This window comes from Choloepus didactylus, chromosome 3 (assembly GCF_015220235.1).
Source record: "Choloepus didactylus isolate mChoDid1 chromosome 3, mChoDid1.pri, whole genome shotgun sequence".
NCBI lineage: Eukaryota > Metazoa > Chordata > Mammalia > Pilosa > Megalonychidae > Choloepus > Choloepus didactylus.
This window is the reverse complement of record NC_051309.1, coordinates 68535678-68557567: the sequence shown is the minus strand read 5'-3', so window position 1 is coordinate 68557567 and position 21890 is coordinate 68535678. Positions and strand designations below refer to the sequence as shown.

At 35.8% G+C, this 21890-nt stretch overlaps 1 protein-coding gene and 1 pseudogene across 6 annotated transcripts in view; one reads left to right on the top strand and one right to left on the bottom strand.

Annotated features, from left to right (window-relative positions):
* The window catches only part of EPHA5 (EPH receptor A5), a 402903-nt gene that overhangs the window by 369582 nt on the left and 11431 nt on the right, over positions 1-21890 (top strand). For all 6 annotated transcript variants that reach the window (XM_037829891.1, XM_037829889.1, XM_037829895.1 and 3 more), the window contains 2 exons: positions 2292-2441; positions 16937-17130. In XM_037829891.1, the coding sequence (XP_037685819.1) occupies positions 2292-2441; positions 16937-17130 (344 nt within the window). The remainder of the gene's footprint in view (positions 1-2291; positions 2442-16936; positions 17131-21890) is intronic.
* On the bottom strand, positions 13610-13948 carry LOC119529459 (annotated as a pseudogene).

Genomic DNA, 21890 nt, shown 5'->3' with positions numbered 1-21890 from the left:
TTCACTTTGTGGGGAAAAAGAGTTATTCCTTCAAAAAATTTTGATTTACTGGAGGCAACTGTAATGCCTAATTACTTTTCTTGCAAACCATGTAACTCATTAAACACACATCTATGGAAGACTGGTCATCAATTCATACTGCCATAATTAGCATAAATCAACACCCTTTTCCAGTAAAGTAATTGCCTCCTGAATTAGTAATGGTATGTAATTGATAATTCTTCCTATGAAAAACTGGCATTGCTACAACAGAATTTTCTGGTTCCTCTATGATGCGGATATACTCTTGAGTGTTTGAAGCCCTTATGATAAAGTTTAATTGTTTAATTCTAAATATTTTCAATGTTACCATGTTAGATATCTTCAAGGTTTAAATTCTTTATGAAGATAGGAATTTATTTTTATATCCCTTTCACTACACAATTTGGTTAACTTTTGTTTTAGTACATAAGAGCACTCCTCCCATCTCTCATTCTCAAATTAAGATAAATGTTTTACATGTTTCCTTATTTAATTCAACTTAAAAAATTATATATATTGAGAGTCTAACAATATGCACTTCCATTTCATCATTTTTAAGGCTGTATTTTACTTTGTTGCTTTACGACTCATGGCTTTTTAGGGATTTGTACTTCACTGAAAGCCAAGAGTAACTTATCTAAGCAAAGCCTTTTAATGGTCTGCCTAATAAATCAATAAATTAATTGATGGGGTAATCCTCCTATTCTAGACCTAATTATAATTTATTTGCATTAAATGAAACCTCAGTTAAGAAATCTCCTGAGATTAGAGCTACACTTAATAAACTTGGACTGAGCAAGATTGAGGTTATAGAAAAGTCCATTCTTAGTATGATTGGTTGGTGTCTTAGTTAAATGCATAAAACAGATTCCTCAATAGCTGTTACTGGCCCATGCTGGGAGGAGAGGACAGGGAGCATTCTTGAGACCCTTAAGAGTGCTTGTCTGAAATGGGGTGTGGTGGCCTTAGATGAAAAGATATATGCTGAGAGATGAGAGGTTCGGGAAAGTTCAGATAACATTGAGGACAAATATGAAGGTCAGAGAACCAGAAGAAAAAATCTGGGCTAAAGTTTCAAATACTCTACAGATTACATTCCTAAAAGGAATATCAGTGATAACACATTATAGAAGATTACAACTCTATGCCTAGCCAAGTCTCATGATATGATCTTGGCTATAAATGTTTAATTGGCAAAAGTAACTTCAGGAATGCCTTCTTAAACTGGTGTTCCCATATTTCTAAAAAACAAATATTCCAAACAGTTTCGACTACAAGAATAATTTCAAGCAGTGCACAAAAAGTGTTATTTCTTCATAAGCCCTGAAAGTTTGGTTGATAATTTAAGTCCAATTTTTTCTAATATTGGATTTACATTATTTCCTGCCTGCAAAATGGGATTGAATATTTTTACAAGGATATACTCAAAACCCACACACTCTCCCTCTCCCTTACTATATATTTGCTTACAGATGAGATATTTGGGTGTCTGAGTTTGCCTGCTTTTAAAAATTGAGAGAAAAATTTTCACCCTGAAAAGAGCAGTATATAACAGAATTGCTTTGTGAAGTAGAAGAAAATATACCAACCCAATTACCAAACAGAAAAACCTCAAACTTTATAATGTGGTAAAATTTCCTCCATAATCTTATCTCAATAATTTCAATTAGATTGTGTTAAATGAAATACCCACCTCTTTGTTAAAACAGTTTAACCAATCAAACACAAAAATATCCCAAAGGAAAAGCAGAGACAAGCAAGGCTAAAAGAAACAACACAATATCAGGGAGCAAATTTAACTTTATGTTTTAAAAAAATGTGATTTCCTTGCTTGTCTTATTAGCCATTAAATTTCTCAGGGTTGTGTTCAGCAGCCTAGTCTTTCCGCTTACAATTTCTATATTGAAGAAAGAAAACAAAGTGCATAGGGAATTTGAGTCTTTTACTTTCTTTTGAAAGTCATGATTTGTTTGATTGCCTAGTTTCCCCTACTTAGGGCTGCCTTCCTGAGTATTGTAATTGAGATGTGGGTCCTATATGTGTTCCAGCAGTCAAACAGAATTTAAACTAGAAACCTTCTGGACAGCCAATTAGTAGTCAGTCTCCAAGTGCTTATGGGCTAAGATATGTGAAAAGAGACTGCCTGCTGTCAAACAGATTCACTTAAAAATGCTATATCTCTTTCCAGATCTTTTCAGTGAGGCCACAATATCCCTAGATACATTTGAAATATGTGGAACTTTTTTTAAAGATTCTTTTCCTTATTTTAGGGAGGCAAAATTCCAATCAGATGGACTGCCCCAGAAGCTATAGCTTTCCGAAAGTTTACATCTGCCAGTGATGTCTGGAGCTATGGAATAGTGATGTGGGAGGTTGTGTCCTATGGAGAGAGACCCTACTGGGAGATGACTAATCAAGATGTAAGTATGGAGCTGCTCACCTTCAACTTTGGAACAAGAAGCTTTGCTTTCTGAGTCGGGAGACTTAGAATGCATTTCAGTTCTGAAAATGACAGTTGCTCTAAGAAAAAGAGAGAGAAAGAAATGCTTTCTTTACCCTCTGATCTGTTTTATTGTTGTTGAAATATGCTTTATGCAGAAGCTCAAAATGAGTTAGTACAAAGAAAATAAGTTACTGTTATATAAAAACTCAGTCCCTTGCCAGACAGTTCTAGCTGTACTGGAGTGATGTTTCAGTCAATTTATGTCAGTATCACTTTCAAAAATGAAGAAAGATCCATCAAAGAATGAATACTAACAGGCAAGTTCTTATGATTTGCATTTGATAAAAGCAGCTAATATTCCGAACCAAAAGGACAAATGATATCGACTTAATAGTGGATGTTCTTAGAGGATAAAAAGAACAGTCTATGTTTTGTTATGTTTTCTTTTGTTTTGTTTTTTTAATTTAAAACATGGAAGAGGAGATATATTGTCTATTTAATTTGGGAAACAACGGAATGTTTTTCTCACAATGGAAAACATAATTCATGCTTAGCAGAAAATAATCCTGGAATTAAAAGAGCCATAAAAGATTCTAATATTAAAATTCTAAATGTCTATTATATGATGCCTAATACATGACTCTCTGGTCTTTGCTTTTTTCATCTTTCATTTTACTATTAATTTCTCATTAACCTTTCTGTTATTCCTGCCATATATGCTTTATTGTTAGAAACTAAGAAATATTTTGTGTCATTATACTGTACTGCTACTTTTTTCTCTTATTTTTATGGTAGGAGTATGAGAATGTTTAATTTCATACAGTCCTTTCCAGTTTGGATCATGTTGAAGTTTGATATTTTTCCTTCACATTGTAATAACAATTATAAAAGGAACTAACATTTATTGAGCCCTTGCTATGTGCCATAACCCTGTCTTAAGTGTTTTACCAACTAATATTTCATTACTTCTTTATAAAATCAGCATACTGAACAGTCTTACCTCAATGGGGTACTGATTTTGAAACAGATTTATTTTTTCTCCAACTATTTCTTTCAACCATGCTCTGTAAAATCTCACTCTGTGCCTTCAGGGAGTGCTGGATGGATATTACGACTCTCCAGCCACACTTTAAAAAAAAAGAAACAACCTTTATTAATCTTATGGGTGGAAAAATGTATGAGCATTAGTATAAGTGAGATTAAACATCTTTTCATGTATTTAAGAGCCATTTATACTTCCTTTCTGGGGAAGTGCTCATAAACTTTTCTAATTTTTCTATTGGGTTAATTGGTTTTTTTCTTAATTGATTAATATAAAGGAAATAATAGACTAAAGGCACTTTATGTAAAGGAAATTAGCCCTTTGTGATGAATTGCAACTATTTCTTCCTCAGTTTGCCATGTCTTTTAATTTTCCTTTATAGTAGTTTGTGAACTGCATAACTTTCAATGTTATATAGTCAATTTTAATTTTTCATAATTATCTTAATATTCAGATTATTAATCTATATACACCTTTAGTACTCTGAGAACTTAAACATTCTCATACTCCTACCACAAAAATAAGAGAAAAAAGTAGCAGTACAGGCTAATGACACAAAATATTTCTTAGTTTCTAACAATAAGGCATATATGGCAGGAATAGCAGAAAGGCTAATGAGAAATTAAATTTTATTGAAAACCAACTTCAGTCAGGAAGACTTCTTCACAGACAAAATAGGTGGTTAAATATATAAATACTAAACATATCACATCTTGGGCTGTTTTACCCCCTTCTTGGTCATGGACTATTCCATGAAGATTTAATTAGATAACTTTCAATTTGAGGAGCTCCAACAATGTTTACCCTAAAAGTCCAGCAACACTTTTTTGAAACAAACAGTCCCATTCCAGGAATTAAGACTTGACTATCTGATATAAAAATTAAGTTCGGTCTAAATCAAAGTCAATCCCATATCCATTTCAATGTGTGTTATATACCACAGAGCCAGCCTGAACTTAGCTATCTAGATTTGAAAGGAGGAGTGGTCAGATATTTTGCTCACCTTCCTCTGCCAAATTCTGCTTTTGGATTGCTCAGAAGTGGCATGGTTAGAAAGGTAGAGAAGGGAAAACGTTGTTTTAAAATACTGGGCTCTTGGTACTTCCTATGGGGCAGACATGCTAACCACCAGTTCTCTATCGAACCTCTTGTCTGAGCTCTTCCAAATACCCTTGAGAAAGGTCTCTTCCCGCAGTCTCTTAATAAGGAGAATGTACTCCAATGACTTCCCACAGTTCCTCTCACTTGCTGCCTGCTCCCCATCTCACAGTCTCTTACTGTACCATGCATATTTCTGTCTGCTTCACACAAGGGAAAACAGGTCCTTGCCAGATGCTCTTAAGGTACTCCCTTTTTTTGGACTACTGTCACGGGCTACTCCAGCCAGCCTGCCCTCTTCAGCTTTCCCCAAGTAAGAAGCTGGCACAAGTTTCTAGGTTCATGGTTACACATTAACTTTCCAAAGAGCTATTTCATAGGATTCTGCTCTGATAGCAACAGTAAGTTGGGTTTATGGATTCCTGTCTCTCAGCAAACATAGAGCGAGGCAGTAAGATGTCAGATTCCCTTTCTTATAGTCACTCAGAATTGCCTTAATTGGTTCTCTTTGTGTCCCACTCACTTAACTTGGAGGGGCAATGTTGAATTTTGTAGTTTTCTGAAACTTGGAAACATAGTATCTGTTGTCTTTAGCTTTACAATTTTAGAGGCAAGACTAGAGCAAAAATATCATTCAACTTCTGTTATATGTGTCTGTGTATGTATGTATATATCTCTCTAACAATATATCAGAGAGATATTATTATTACCATTTTACAGTAAAGAAACTAAGGCTCAGAGATGTTAAATGACTTGCTTAAGTTTGCAAAAATAATAAAAGTTAGACCAGAAATCTCAACCTGTTATCTGATGGTAAAATTTTTAACCTTTACTATACTCACTGCTCTTTCATTTCTAAGCAGTGATCCTACATTAGCCTTCTGATAGAATATAAAATATGATGATTGCTTCTGGATTGATCTAGTCTAGACTAAAACAATATCTATTTAATACTTTCTATTGTTTTTAAGATAGGTCATGCTAACATGGCCTGCAGATCATTGCATAGTTCGTTTTCTAACTTAACTCAAGGCTCATTTCAAAACCATTCTTCCATTTAATTTTTGTGAGAGTATTTTATTCTGTCCTGGCATCATGCCTTTATACACTGGTCTCTACCATGTGTCTGCTTCACTCAAGGGAGACATTTGACCCTTATTTGCTTAGTTAACTCTTATTCACAGTTGAAATATTTTGAATCTTGATTCTGTATGCATAGAATTATTAGTCCTTCCCAACTGTGTAGCATGTGATCCATATTATTGGCAATTATGCCTGATACAGTTGTATCTGTCACAAAAAAATTATAGACAGATGTAGACCATGCACTATGCCAAAAAGCTCTCCATGATCCTAATTGAATGATCATAAGTGTTTCTGCTGATCTTGTCTGGATTTGCTCAGGCTCCTGGGGTCAGCTGATTTTGACTGGTGTAGCTGGTTCTGCTCCACCTGTCCCTCATCTCCCTCCTCAGGCTAGCAGGCAAGCCCAGACATGTTCTCATTTCAGTGACTAATTGGCAATAGCAATCCCAATTGCACCTCAGCTGCAACAGGTTTGCTAAAATACCATTGGCCAATCCCATGGTCAAATGATTGAAGTTACTTGAAGAAGGCCATGGAAAGAGGTAAGTATGAAGTGTTTAGAACAAATAATGCAGTCTACTCTAGTTTGTGTAATCATTTTCAGATTTTCTATCATGGACCTTTGTTTTCTGTTTTCATTTACTTGATGTTTTATAGCTAATTTTGGCATTTAGCACCATCCAATCTTACTCTCATTGGTTTTTTTCTTTGTTGTTTTTAATATATATATATTTTTTATTTCTGAAGTTTGAATCTTGATACTTATCTAGATAACTGTTTCAAACCATTTAGAATAACAAAGAGAGTGCTGATGTGATATTTTCAGAAAGCCATAAGAATAAAAACTAATACTTTGAATTTGGGTTTTCCAAGAATCTAAATGAGGTTAACAGAAAATGATCATGCAGGTATAGTCTTTCAAATATGTCTGCCTTGATTACAGTGTCCAATACATTCTCTGATACTTTCTCAACAAAATCCGGAAAATAAGTAGCTTTTAGATTCTAGGTAGAGCACTAAATTTGATATACCCTGATTTTCATCAAAATTTGTTTCCAAAAACATGACAGACCTACTGTATTTAAAGAGTATGATAATTGAATCTTTTTTACAAAAAACTCTTGAATTGCAAAATGGATACACTGATTTGGCAGTTTCAAATGATATATCCCATAATCACTACATTCTAGGCGCTATCTGATTCTAAAAGTGCTTTGCCACTATGAAAATGTTACATTACCAAGACATACAGGATACATTACCAAGACATACAGGATAATCTATATCTCTCAGAGGAGACCTTCCTCTGTGTCAGGCAGACAGAATGCAGCGGTAGTTTTCTTTTGATTTAGGATTGCCTCTGCCATCACAGAAAAAATCCATAACAAAACATAATAAATAAAATGCAATGACCAAGATGATTTTAGGTAAATACTAGACCATGAACTCTGAGTCAAGCTTGGGCAGTCAAGATAATACATTGTAGTCAGAAGTCTATTTATTGATAGGAAAGATTTTAAATGACATTTTTCATTTTCATTTTCCTAAAGTAATCAAAATAAAAAGCGATCTCATTTCACTGCGTTTTCATATTGAGTGACAGTGTCTTTCTCTTACATGTATTGGGAAATGTATGAATAAATGCAAGTCTAAATATATGGATTAGAAAATGTTTTAAAAGCTTATTTGGGTAATTTGCTTTTTAACCTCTTGTTAAAATTTATTTTTGTCCATTTTTAAGGCAATCTGTTTGCAGTGCTTTTTTTTGTGTTCTTCAAATTTTAATCCTGTACATTTATTACTATTTCTGTTGGCCTAACTCTTACATGCAAGGCAGCAAGAGTATTTGACTTCAAAAGAATGTTAGCCCACTTTATGCTTCCTCTTTCTAGACTTGGTTTCATTTCTGAAGGAATAGAAGAGTATATTATCATTGTTTTTTACTTGCTTATAGTGTTGGATGGCTTAAAACCACAGAAGTTTATTGTTTCACAGTTCTGGAGAATAGAAATCCAAAATCAAGATATCAGCAGGGCCATTCTCTCTCTGAAATCTCTAGGGAAGTTTCTGTTCCATGCTTCTCTCCTGGCTTCTGGTAGTTTGCCAGCAGTCCTGGAGCTTCAGTCTCAACCTGTCTTGTTACTTGGCCATCTTTTTCTCTGTGTTCAATTTTCCTTTTATTAGGGCACCATACTGGATTAGGGCAACTCTAATCCAGTTTGGCCTCTTTAACTAATAACATCTCCAAAGAACCTATTTCCAAATAAGGGTGCATTCATAGGACTGCAAGTTAAGACTTGAACATGTCTTTTTGGGGGACACAATTCAACCCACAGTGGGGAGCAGCCCCTCCAGGGTTCTGTGGGCTTCTCTTTCTGAGGGGAAGCTCAGAGGCAGGAGGTTTGGGGACAAATTATAGTCCCTGTTGCTTCAGACACTCTCAGGACCACACATGGTCCTCATCATCTCCCTCTTCCACCCTGCATTCTGCATTTCCCTTACCCTCACAGATCACCTTGGCAGGTCTGATTGCCTTATCTGGTGCTATGAACTAATCCTCCAACCTTGTGGATTAGCATTTTCAGTCCACAGTTACCACAAATAATTAATAAGATGGCCTTATGGTATCACCTGGATTCCACCCTTATTCCTCCCTGCACCCCTAGGTAAAAGTGACCCAGAACCTCCTGCTTCTCAGTATCAATTACCCCAGACATCACAGTGACAACTCTTTCTCTTTTACTGGTTCCTGGACACAATTATTCCAAAGAACCCTGGTAGTAGCCATGAATGTTAGTTTGATGAAAGCATTGTTGTGTTCCTTGGCAAGAGGCACTGTGAAAGGAGCAAAATAAAGGACTCTGATTTAATATGTGTACTGCATCTTGAGGAATCGTGTACAATCCTTTCAGGGTGTTGTCTCTGAGTTGGTACTTCAACTGTGACTTTGGAAAACCACCCCTGCATTCTATGAGGCCAGCTGCCTCTATTTCTGGATGGTTAGTTATATGCAGTGATGTGCTGGAACCAGCTCACACTAATGTGAAAATGTTCAGAACATTTCTACCTGGTTGGCATCATGTTGGTAGCTTCAAATTAACATGGATAGAATATTTATACCACATAAACTGCCAAATGCTGCAAATCTATTTCCTCCTCCAGGAGAGCCAGTTGTTAAATATTTAGCAGCACACTACTGAGTATGTGATAACTAACACACATGCTTCACTGTGAAGCAAATGCCCTGGTTGTGTTATATGATATGTGGGATCCTACACTTGCAAATCAAGCATTCCATAGACCCCAGCTAGTAGCACTGGCTGGGGATGTGTGGGGACAAAAGGCAAACTCATTCCCAGAAGAAATATAAAGTATAGATTTTGGGAGAATGAATCAGTGACACGTTATGGAAGGAGCCCAGTATAGTCAACTTGACACAGAGTGACTGGTGAGTTTCCTTAAGGAATAGTTCCATATTGGGAGTTCCATACTGGGAGCACAGTGTGCTTGTGTTCAGGATATTGATTTACATGTCAATGCCAAGAAACTGCATGGCTTCTAATAACATTTCAGATATGAGCTGGTACCAGATTGTCTGCAGAAGTTCTGGTTTCTTTATCTCTTTTTTGTTCTTTCCTTTGTTTATCTCAGTCATTCAGTTTAGCAAATGTAATGGCAATAAAGCAGTCAACAGATTATGATTCTTTTGTTTATATATAATAACTTCTATTGTAAACTGAATACTTAAATTGTACTTTGGTAAATTTGGTAGATTTCCCAGCATTTCTCAATGTACCAGAGTGCAAATGCCATTCATTTCTCCAAAAAATATAAAGGAAAGAATGGTTAAAAATGAAAAAAAAGTCACTTCAAAATTGATATAAATAAAATATAAAATTATTGTAAATTAATTTTAAGTATAAATTCTGAAGATGGATCTAGAATTAAGTCCAATTAACTTATTTCCTATACCAAGTTGTATGTTAACTAATATCTCTAAATATAAATTTGTTTGAAAATAAAATTGATTAAATAATACATCCTTCAAATAACTTCTTAAATAAGTTATTTCAAAGCCAGTGAATTGGTTTAAATTATCCATTTTTATACCCACATATACAGAGTAGCTGCTTAGTGGATAAAAATCAATATTTTCTTAAAAAATAGGTGTTAAAGAGACAAAATAGAGCTAATTAGTAGTAGCTTTGGGAAAAACCCATTGTAAGTTAAATGAAGTTCTAAGTAAATAAGAATCACTGTTTCCACTGCATAGCAAAAGTAGTGAGTGATTTAAACTATTCATATTAGAACTTTTTATTTTGGTATGTGTCTTTGATTCCTGTGCTAAAGCAAATACCATAAAATAGGCTGGTTTAAACACAGAAATTCATTGGCTCATGGTTTTGAGACTAGGAGAAGTCCAAATTTGATGTGTCAGCAATGTGATGCTTTCTCCACAGAGACTTGGGCATTCTGTGGCTGGCTGCGGGTGATATTTGGGTCCTTGGTTTTTCAGTCACATGGCAATGCACATAGTGATGTCTTCTCCTTTCTCTTCCCATTCAGTTGACTTCCAGCTTCTTCACCTCCCTAGTGGCTTTCCCCCTGGGGCATTTTCTGTGAGTCCTACAGTAATAGAATTAAGACACATCCTGATTCAGTTGGCCATACCTTAACTGAAATAACATCTACAAAGGTCCTATTTATAATCCAAAGGGATAGATTAAGATTAAGAACATTGTTTTCTGGGGTAAATAATTCAATCTGCCACTCTCCACACTCTGGACCCCCCAAAAAACATGTTTTTCCCACATGGGAAATACATTTATTCCATTACAACATGCCCAGAATTTTTAAAGCATTTCAGTAATAATACTAGGCACAAAGTTTCATCAAAATCAATTATGGATATGGCCACCTGGGGCAAAATTTCTGTCTGTATGTGGACCTGTGGAACCTAAAAAACAAGTACTCTGCTTCCAAAAGACAATCACTGGGCAGGCAAAGACTAAACCTTCCTATTCCAGAAAGTGGAGACTGGGAGGAAAACAGGGGTCACAGGTCCCAAACAAGCCTGAGACCCAGCAGGGAAAATCCATTATATCTCAAGGTCTGAGAGTTATGTGTGGATTGATGCTTTGTCTTCTGGGCTAACGGAGCAGTGGCCCCACCTCTTCAAAGTGCTTGTACAGCGGCCATGCTCCCCCTAACTCTGAGTGTAGGCCCCACCCTCTCTAAGCGTTAGAATGGCAGTGAGGCCTTCTTTGAATATTGGGGGGCAGATTCCTTGCCAAACATGAGGATCATGGCCAGGCTCTCTGCAAATGCTGGATTACAGGCCCCACCATCTCTGAGCTTTGGGATGGCAGCACTCTCCCCAAACAATGGTTCACAAGATCCACCCACTCACAGCACAGGAGCAGATGTTGTGCCCTCAAACTTCAGGGGAAGACCGGCCCTTTCCACACACATGGGTGGGCTGCTCTCTTGGTCTGAGTAGATCCTTTCATCTAGACCTCTGCATCCATGGCTCTGCCGTTGAAGTCTTTCTTCCTTCAATTCATCCTTTCCCTGTCTTTCAGCCCAGGCCGGCAGTGGTTTCTTTCTTTTTTTTTTTTTTTTTCACAATACACAGCACAATTTTTTGTTTAATGATAATGAAATAGGATAGAATCTTTAAAATTTTGTAATATAAAGTCCAAAACAAAAAGATAACAATTATACATTCTGCAATGCATGAGAATGTCGGTAAGGGGCATATGAGATCATACTCTTGAGCTCCAAATAAGTAAGCTGGCAGCATTCCAAAGTAAAAGAATGGACAATTCAGAGGCTATAATAGGCTTAGCACTACTATTTAAAGTAATGAAGCATCTTTTCTGCTTTTTGGATTCACTTCACAAAATTGTTTCCTTAGCAGATCAGATAGAGATTTGTAGCACAATGGAAAACATTTTCCAGGAATAAAACAACTGATCCCTAAGAAGCAACTGTTAACTTTTCTAAATAACAAATCTTGGTTCAAATAACCTAGATTCATCAGAGTACTGTCACCAGTACTTTTCAGCCTCTTGCTAATGTTGCTAGACCCTTTATAGTTCATATTTCCCCAACACTTTTGTTGAGAGGGAGTCACCGTACTAGGTGTGTGAACTTGAGCAAGTTACTTAACTTCTTTGTGCCTTAGATTCTTTGGCTCTAAAACTGGAATAACAATAGTAAACTACCCCATGGAGTTGATAATGAGGATTAAATGAGTAAAATTCTTGAAAGCAGGTCTTGGCACATGGTAAGCACTCAATAAACCTTAGTATTATGAGAATTGCTGCTATACAACCAAGTTTTTCCCTGGTAACAATAATGAACACTTCACTCACTTTGCTCACTGTTTTCTCTCATAAGCTAAGGTTTAGTCCAGAATTTTCAAGTCTCTTAGCTATGAAGAGGAAACAGTTGTGTTTCCGATCTGACCCTCTAAGTTTTGGTCTCAGAATGAGAAGAACTAACTGAAGCCACCTCATTGAATCCAGAACTTTATATGCTTTCTTGTTAATTCACTTGGATTTCCTAACGAGACTGTGAAGGAAGTAGATCAATTTTTATAAGCCCAGTTTTACAGAACTGGGACACTGAAGTCCAGGTAGCAGAAGACTAATGCCAGGGTTTATGAACCCCTAACCAATGCTCTTTCAACTATTCTAAGATCCCTTTGGAGCAGTTGAAATCATTCTATTTATTTATTTTTATTAACTAAAATCCATACTTTATTCAGATTTCCTTAGTTTTTACTTAATGTCCTTTTTCTGGTACAGGAGCCCACATTACATTTAGTCACCATGTCTCAAGCTCTTCTTGGCTGTGACAGTTTCTCAGACTTTCCTTGTTTTTGATGACCTTCACAGTTTTGAGTACTGGTCAGCTACTTTGTGGAATGCCACTCAAATGGGATTTGTCTGATGTTTTTCTCATGATGAGACTGGGATTTTAGGTTTTGGGGAAAAAGACCACAAAGATAAAGTGCCCTTCTCATATCGTATCAAGAGTACATGCCATCAACATGACTTATCATTGATGCTTTTAACCATGATCACCTGGCTGAGGTAGTTTATTAGTTTTCTCCACTATGAAGTTACTCTTTTGCCCCCCGCCTTTCCATATGGTACTCTTTGGAAGGAAGTCACTGTGTGCAGTCCACACTTAAGAAGTGGGGAGTTATGTTCCACCTCCTTAGGAGTGGCGTACTACATAAATTATTTGGAATTCTACTGCATGGGATATTGGTCTATTCTCCCCATTTATTTATTCATTTGATCATTTTTTTGTATCAGTATGGACTCATATTTATTTTATAATTTGGGTTATAATCCAACACTACTTTAGTCTATTGTTAAAATTGTCCCAGCTCTCATCATTGGAAATTCTTTCAATTGGCTCCTATAGCCCTGTGATACATTCTTATCATTGTGGGGTTTTTGTTGTTGTTGTTGTTATTTGTTTTGTTTTGACACTTCCTTACTTTGTGGCACTACAAGATGTTCCAGGCATATCTTGCATAATTCCTGCCCTCCTACAATCAGCCATTTCTCCAGGAACCCCTGGTTCCTTTTCTCAGAAAATGGCATTAGAAATCAAGATTTTAGGTTCTCATTCTAGTGAATTTTTTTTTTAAGCCACAAAACAGCTAATAAAGACACTTGATTTTGGTTGCACTAATATGAACTAGGAATATCATCAACAGAAGAGCCCAGCCTTAGAGAGCAGCAATCCCCTAAATTACTTTCTCTTTCAAAGAATAGATAAGTTCAAGCTGAAAAAATAAAGCAAAGAATTTTCAATAGAAACTAAGTAAAACAAACCATCAGGCAAGCTGGTATTGTAAACCAACCAGACATAATTACAACAGAACAGAAGAAGGATGCTTAGAATAACAGAGTCATCTGCTGGGGGTCATCAGGGAGAATGCTGATAGTATCTTCGGCTTTGCCACATAACAGACACAGCATGGTATATTCCTGAAATTCATCCATGATGCTGAATGTTTACTCGTGCCTGGCTACTACATGATGACAATTCTTACACAAATGATCATAGGTAACTATTTCTTCTCCATCTTCTTCTTTCAAGGATTTGTTTGTGATCAGCATAAAATCCCGCTTGTTGCATACTGCACAGCCTGTAAAATTCAGTAAGAAAGATCCATTCTCCAAGCAGGTATTACCCCGATTGGGATATTCCTTCTCCACACAGTCCCCACACATCACGACGCCTCAAAAGGGAACGTCCTCCAGCGCTTTGGGCAGTGGTTTCTTCATCCAAATTTCGCAAAGCCCTTGTCGTCTTTGCATGTAGTTCAATGGAGTTCAAGCCATCAGACCAAAGGACTTTCTACCATTCCTTCCTGGAAACCTGCATTTTCATTCCTGGTTTCTTCTGAGAGGTCTGACTGGATCCATGTTCATCCACACCCTCTTCAGGAAAGGGCTATACAATTAAACCCTCATGTGAAACCCTGTTCTCGGGGAATTTCTACCCAGAAAGCTCAGGGAGGGCCCTAATAGAGCCACTTCTGGCCCGAGTCACAGAGCACAATCTGGGTAGGCTAATACCTTTGTGCTTAAGAGTTTAATTCTCAGCTTATCCCTTTCCTATCACTTTTTACTATAAGCACCTTCCACATTTAGCATGGAAATCTCCTTAGCTAAATGTCCAAGTTCATTGCTTTAAGTTCTGCCTTCCATCCAGCATCAGAACACAATTCTGCCAAGTTCCCTGCCACTTTATAATAAGGATCACCTTTTCCCTAGTTTCCAGTAACTCATTCATTATTTCCTTCTAAGGCTCGATCAGAGGTACCTTTAACATCCATGTTTCTATTGACATTCTCTTCAAAATTATCTAGACATTTTCTGTCAAGCTTCTTATAATTCTTCCAGCCTCTGTCCTGTACTCAATTCCAAAGCCATTTCCAGTGTTAGGTATTTGTCATAGCTGCACCCCACTCTCTGGTACCCAGAACTGTCTTAGTCTCCCGGCTATTAAAACAAATACCATGCATGGGTTAGCTTAAATAATGGGAATTTATTGCCTCACAGTTTTGAGGCTAGGAGGATTCCAGAATCGAAGAATCAGCAAGTTGATGCTTTTTCCCTGAACACTATGGTTTTCTGGAGGAGGCTACCAGTGATACTTGGATCCTTGGCTTTTCGGTCACATGGTTACATCTCCTTTCTGTTCCGGGATCCACCGGCTTCCAGCTTCTTCTACTCACTGGTGGCTTTCTCCTCTGCGGCCTCTCCGTAAGGCCTCCAGTAGTAGGATTAAGACCCATTCTGATTCTATCGGCCATACCTTAACTAAAAATAACAACTTCAAAGGCCTTATTCACAATGGGACCTGTAGGAATGGGAAAGATTAAGAATATGTTTTTCCGGGGTACATAATTTGATTTACCACAGTATGTTTTTGTTACTACAGAGAATATCTGTCTTTATCAGCTCTGGGGGATCTTATAATGAACAAACTAATAAATAAATGAACTTTCATTAATATATAAATGAAAATCATACTTTTTATTATTTTATTGTCTATTTTCAAGTTAGAATAAACATTGCCTCAAAACTTTAGCACTTTTTTCTTTTGTAAATTTTGTTAAGAAGTTATTGCTCATTTATCTGTTGACTTATTTTGTTCGCCTTAATATTCATGAACTTTTAATACAATAGATGTGTTAACCATATGTTATAATTGTCAAAAATACTTCTGTGGTTTGCCTTTTACTTTTTACATTGCTTTTGAGATAAGTAAGTTAACAAAAATGGTAGGTGACTCTTAGTTCTTTTTTGGTTGACTTTTGTCTCTGCCTGCACCTTAACCATTTGCGTTTCTTAGGAATTTTTATTGTATATTTTTCCCAGAGTAATTATAAACTACACCTGGCTTAAAGCTGTGATCAAGGACCAATGAACATCACATTTATATTATCAGCCCGAATATCTCCTGTGCTCTAGCCAGATACTTGCAATTTGCCATCTGGGTGTTCCCCACTCTCCTCAAATGAAAAAGCCCCGAATTATTAACATCCTCTACCCCTGTAAATGTGCTTACCTAAAGTTAACAGGAAAAAATATCCAGTGTAATAGGCTTGAACTTATTTAATTTCAAATACTGTTTCCCCTCTACCCTCTATTCCATGTCATAAATCTCTTAAATCTGCTGTTTCCTCTCTTTCCATTTGCCATTGCATTTGTTTGGATGCAGTTTTCTGTATCATAGAGAGAGACTGGTTTCTTTTCAATTCTTCAAAATCATCTTTGTAAATTTCCTATTCTAATCATTATATGTATATTTTTACATTTATCAAATCAGTTCTAATATTTTGTGGAAAATCTGCAATTAACTTAATTAAGGAAATATTCATAATAGGGTTTTGAGAAATAAATTCCCAACTCTTGATTTTTTTATCACTTAAATATTTGAATTTTAAAATTGAATAAAACCTGTGTTATTATACTCAACAGTATAAACAAATCTGTTCTGGAATTAGATATTTTGATGGCAGCAGCAACATTACAAACGTTTTTGATAAAACAGCAGTTGAACAGGTACTTTCTAGGTATGGTTAAAATCAATGACAATTGTAATGCCTATGCTACTAGACAGTTATTCCAAATTCCTGACAGAAATCAGTAGATGATAATAAACAGCCAGACCTTGACGTTATTAAATGATACATGAGACAGTTATGCTAATTCAGCCTTTGAGTTATCCATCATTTACCATCCAAAAGTCTCTTTTGAAGTAAAATCACAGTTTCATTACTTTAAAAAAATGTGGCTCTGCACATATTTTTCATTAAAAAGTCATTAAGTTTTCAGAGAAATCACTAGAAAATTTAATCTCTATTTGATTCCAGAATGCAAGGATAAATAAAACATGAACTCTGTATTTTTATGTCAATTAAGTTTATAAATCACTCTTGACCAAGATTTTAAATAAAAATGTATACCATTTATTTTATATGATATGTGAAGAAAAGCTTTTTATATTGTGATAGTATAGTTATATTTGTTGTTTCTTTAATATTTTATTTTGCAGCAAATAGAAGTAACTGGGGGTTTCAGAGATAGTGATGTTAGTTATTTGTGAAAATGAAAACAAAGAAAGGATGAAAGTTGAATAGTGAAAATTTCTCAAGCTATTCTATACTAAACTTGTGGCTGGAATGGATTCTGCTTTGCTTCATACAGGTAATTAAAGCAGTAGAGGAAGGCTACCGTTTGCCAAGCCCCATGGACTGTCCTGCTGCTCTCTACCAATTAATGCTAGATTGCTGGCAGAAAGATCGAAATAGCAGGCCCAAGTTTGACGAAATAGTGAACTTGTTGGATAAGCTGATACGAAACCCAAGTAACTTGAAGACACTGGTTAATGCATCAAACAGGTACAAATCCAGACCTGAGAGATTTTCCTGAATGTAGCTAATTCAGGTTGATGCCACAAACATTTCTTCAACAGAATAAATTTTGTATATATGTTAACCTATTAATCTGTATGATGTTAACTTATTTGAATTTAGTTTTTGCATAATGTTACTGTCTTACAGTGAAAGAAATGTAAGCAATTCAATTATACTTAAAACTATCTATACCTGATCTCACAGAGTAACATGTCAGCTTCAAGGAAATGTGAAGTATAGCCAAGTTTGGGTAATGTAAAAAATAAGATACATATGTATGCATTTTCATGTTTTTTGAAGGATAAGTATGGATGGCGGGAATAAGAATATAAGAATATAGGGAAGTCATCAATTAAGCACTTATATATATATTAAACCAAGGACATCTAACAATAATTGCTATTTGAAATCAGAATTCATTTTAGTATCTGTCAGATTTCATGACCATTGACTGCTCCTCATGGGACGCTTTAGCGCTTATATAATCATGTGCAGATATTTGTTTAATCATTTGGTATGCAGTTTGAACAAGGCTTACAACTCTTATAAGTGAGTTACCTTGTAGAAAAATTTGTGTGAGCAAATGAGCACATATTTTTTTACTTTTCCAAATAGCACATCAATGCATATAAATAATGCCACATATTTGTAAAGCTTGCTTTTCTCTTTAATCTGAAAAGTTAAGGAATTATCCTCTCAAAAAATAAACCAGTTTGATTTAGCACTTGAAAACATACCAGATTGCTATTTGCCATATATTTGAAGCAGTTGTCTATTTTTACAAGAAATTGTGTCATACCAGTAATTGAATGGACTGCCTATTAGCATGAACTGAGTGAGAAACAATTCTCATTGATAATGTTATATAAGTTCTATGATTTTTGACATAACATTTGTTTACAAGGCGAAAAGTCATTTTAAATACAAATGAGGAATGAAACATCAACCTCTGTTCAGGCATCATTAACTTTTTCTAGTAGCAACTGGAGAATGCATCTATTAGCAATTATTCCTTATGTTATTCCCTAAATATCTGCTCTTAGATTATTTATTGTCATGTAAAATGTGAAGCTTTCCTCTCATCTACTTGTTTGAATTATACTGCTTGAGAAAAGTGATAGCAAATAGACATAAGGAGAGGGAAATCATAAAAAGAAGTTCTTAATGTTCTAATTTCTTTTAATGAACAATGGCATCATCCAGTTTGAAAGTAGTTTAGAATTTCTAAAAAAATTTCATGTTTTCTTATAGGCAGTGTACAGGATTCAGCTTGTTAGAGAAGAAAGACCAAAGAGGGTTTCACTGGGTCTTAAGACCATACAAATCACTACCCCGCCCTTGTTTTAATCATCTACCAATCACAATTCTAGAAAGTATTAATTCCTATATGAAAAAATTCATTTTTTCTCTCCCTCCATCTTATCTGCATCAAAGAAATGGTTTATCACATACAAATTAAAGTAATTAAAGGGTTTATTGAAAGAGAAACTCCTTGAGCAGGGAGATCTCAAACCAGGGAAATCAGAATGAATCTCAGGAGTCATCTAGTCACAGCTGCTTATGAAGACACTCAGAGAATTTCCAAGTGGGAAGTTATAATGATTGATTGGCATTTACGTTCCTAATTATGTAGAAGGGTCTGACACAACAGGTAACAGATGTATGTTGGTTAATTCAATATACCTATCCATTTCTGACAGTCTTTCTCTACTGGGTCAAGACTGGCTTATTACTGAGTTTCTAAGTGTTGCTCAAAGTGTAACTTTATTGGGTCTTGGAAGTTCCCTCTGATCAACTATTTTGTCTTTTGGAAAATCCCTGTCATTTCTGGGTAATAATTCACGCTTGGCAATGCCCAATGCAGGCAGCCATTTTATTTTAATACCTATGTCACAAGTCTTGGTGATTTCAGTATTCTTATAGATGATATTTCACTATCTCTCAATTCCTTGAAATTGTCTCCTCCAATGAACTTGTTCTCTAATGTACGTTGGAGACTCCTTCCCATGGTCATATTCTAGACCTTGTTATTACCCCAAACTACAACCTTCCCTTATCTGGACTTCAAAATACTGTATTCTGACTGTCACTTTCTATGTATCTACCCAGTCTTTGACCCCACTGGGACCAATAGTCCATTGATTCTGCTGTCTTTTCACAATTCCTCACCTACTCCACCCACAATTCACTATCATGGATACACAGATTAAATTACATGGTCTTTCTTTGTCATTACTCCTTTGTGTGTCTGCTAAACTGTTTGCAGTATTAGTTTCCTAGGGCTGACCTAACAAAGTACCACAAAGTAGCTGGCTTTAAACAACAAAAATTTATTCTTATAAAGTTCTGGACAGTAGAAATCTAAAACAAGGTGTGGGCAAGGATATGCTCTTGTCTCAAGCCACTAGGGGGAGAATCCTTCCTTGCCTCTTCCAGAAACTGCTAGTCACAAACATTTTTTGGTTTATAGCAGCATAACTCCGATCTCTGCCTCTTTCATCAGTGATCCTCTTTCCTTTGTGTATGTGTTTCTGTGCCGAAATTTCCTTCATCCTATAAGGACACCAGTCATATTGGATTTAGATCTCATCCCAATCCAAAATGATCTTATCCTAATAAGTGCATCTGCAAAGACCCTCTCTCTAAATAGGGTCACATTCATAAGTACTGGGGTCTAGGACTTGAACATATTGTTTTGAAGGGACACAATTCAACCCACAACACAGTAGCTCCTTGCTGTTTCAAGAACATACCAAGTACACTCTCACTTCAGGCCTTGGCATTTGCTGTTCTCTCTGCCCGGAGAGTACTTCCTCCTCTTTCTCTTCCTTCAGGTCTTTACTCAAATGTCATCTTCTCAATGAGGCCATTTTGTTTTTGATTGCAACTCTCCCCCTGCCCTTTATAAAACTCCCTTCTTAACCTAAGATGTTGTTTTATATTTTTTTACTTTCTGCTGCCCCACTGTAAGCTCAAATGTAAGCCCCATGAGGAAGATTATTTGTCTTTTTCTAAGTGCTGCATTCCAAGGACCTAATCATATATAAACAACATTGGTTAAGTAAACTTCAAATACTACATTTGTAAAATGGGAATGGAAATACCCATTATATATGAAAATTAGGTGAAACCATTTATGTAGAGTACTTTAAAATTTTTCCAGTTTATAAATATAACTTTAAATTTGTCCACCTGGGTGGTTCACTATTGTTTCCAAAATGAAAAGAGCTTTCTTATTGTTTCTCCTTATAAAAGTTATACATGTTCACCATAAAAATAGAGACAGTAAAAATCTTGACAAACAAAATAAGAAAATTCCCTATCTGTTTGCCACCCATAGACATCTCTTAATAAAATTTTGTGATATATTCTACTAGATATTTGTTCTTATATGCATATGCAGAAGTTTTTATCAAACTTTGGGATTATATCATGCATACTATTTTAACTGCTACATTCACCCAATAAACTCTCTTGATGCCTTTTAAAGTTAATATACTTGGATCATCATGGTTTTTTTTGTTTTTTTTTTAAATAACAGTTTTATTGAGATATGTTCACATACCCTATAATCATCCATAGTGTACAATCAGTTATTCACAGCACCATCATGTGGTTGTGTATTCATCACCAGAATCAATTTTGAACATTTTCCGTACTCTTAAAAAAATAAATAAATAAATAAATAAATAAAAATAAAGGAACAAAGGACAGCTAAAACATTCTTCCCCCCCACATCCCACCTTATTTTTCATTTAGTTTTTGGATCATTATTTTTAATAGCTACAACTGGCTACAAAATATACATTTATTCACCCAATAAGTATTTCTCTATTTACTCTGGGTAATGTGTGGACAGGGTGCTGAGTATACAGCATCAAGCAAATTGAACTGTCTTCCTTTATAAAGCCAACACACTATTAGAGGAGAAAGATATTAAATAATTAAAATTTCAGGAAAGATTTTGTTTGATTTTGGGGTAGGGGTGAGAGTAGAATTTGGGTGTATAACTAAGAGATTACAGTGGTTGTGCAGGTTAAATACAATGTTGTGTCGAAATAAGGTGGTGACAAGTGAGATGGAGCTATCCAGATGTGCCACGTACTGCAAGTAGAATCGATAGTATGCCCAATGATAGATTGGATGAAGGGCTTAATGCCAAAGAAGCACTTCAGGAGGGGTTGGATATGGAGAAGATGAGGAGTGTGGTTTCTGACATTTTAGGGATGATATTCCTATGAGAAATGGGAGGCCTGAAGTGGGCATATGGCTAAATGAGAGACTGAAGCTGGAGATAAAAATTTGAGAATTGTGACTGTATAGGTGTTATTTGAAACCATGAAAGTGGACAAAGTTGCCTAAATTGGAGTGAGGTGATAGCCTGAGTATGGAGGATATAGGACCAAGTCTTGCAGCTCTCCAAATTTTAAAACAGGAAAGGAAGAAGTAACAGGTAAAGGAGACTGAGGAGAAGCCAGGAGTATCCAGTATCATGGTAACCAAGAAAAGGAGAAAAGTGATTCAAAAAAAGTTGAGATGGGGTAGGATTGCCAGACGGAGGTGACAGTGGTGGTTGTTGAATGTTTCTGAGAGGTCACAGATTTTGGCCTAATAGGATCATTGTTTACTTCAACCAGAGAAAATTTCATAGAATGGTGTTGGAAGAAACCAGACAGGAATAGTCTAAAATGTAAATGGGAACTAAGAAAGAAAGTACAGACAACATGATTAGAAAGGTCTCTGTG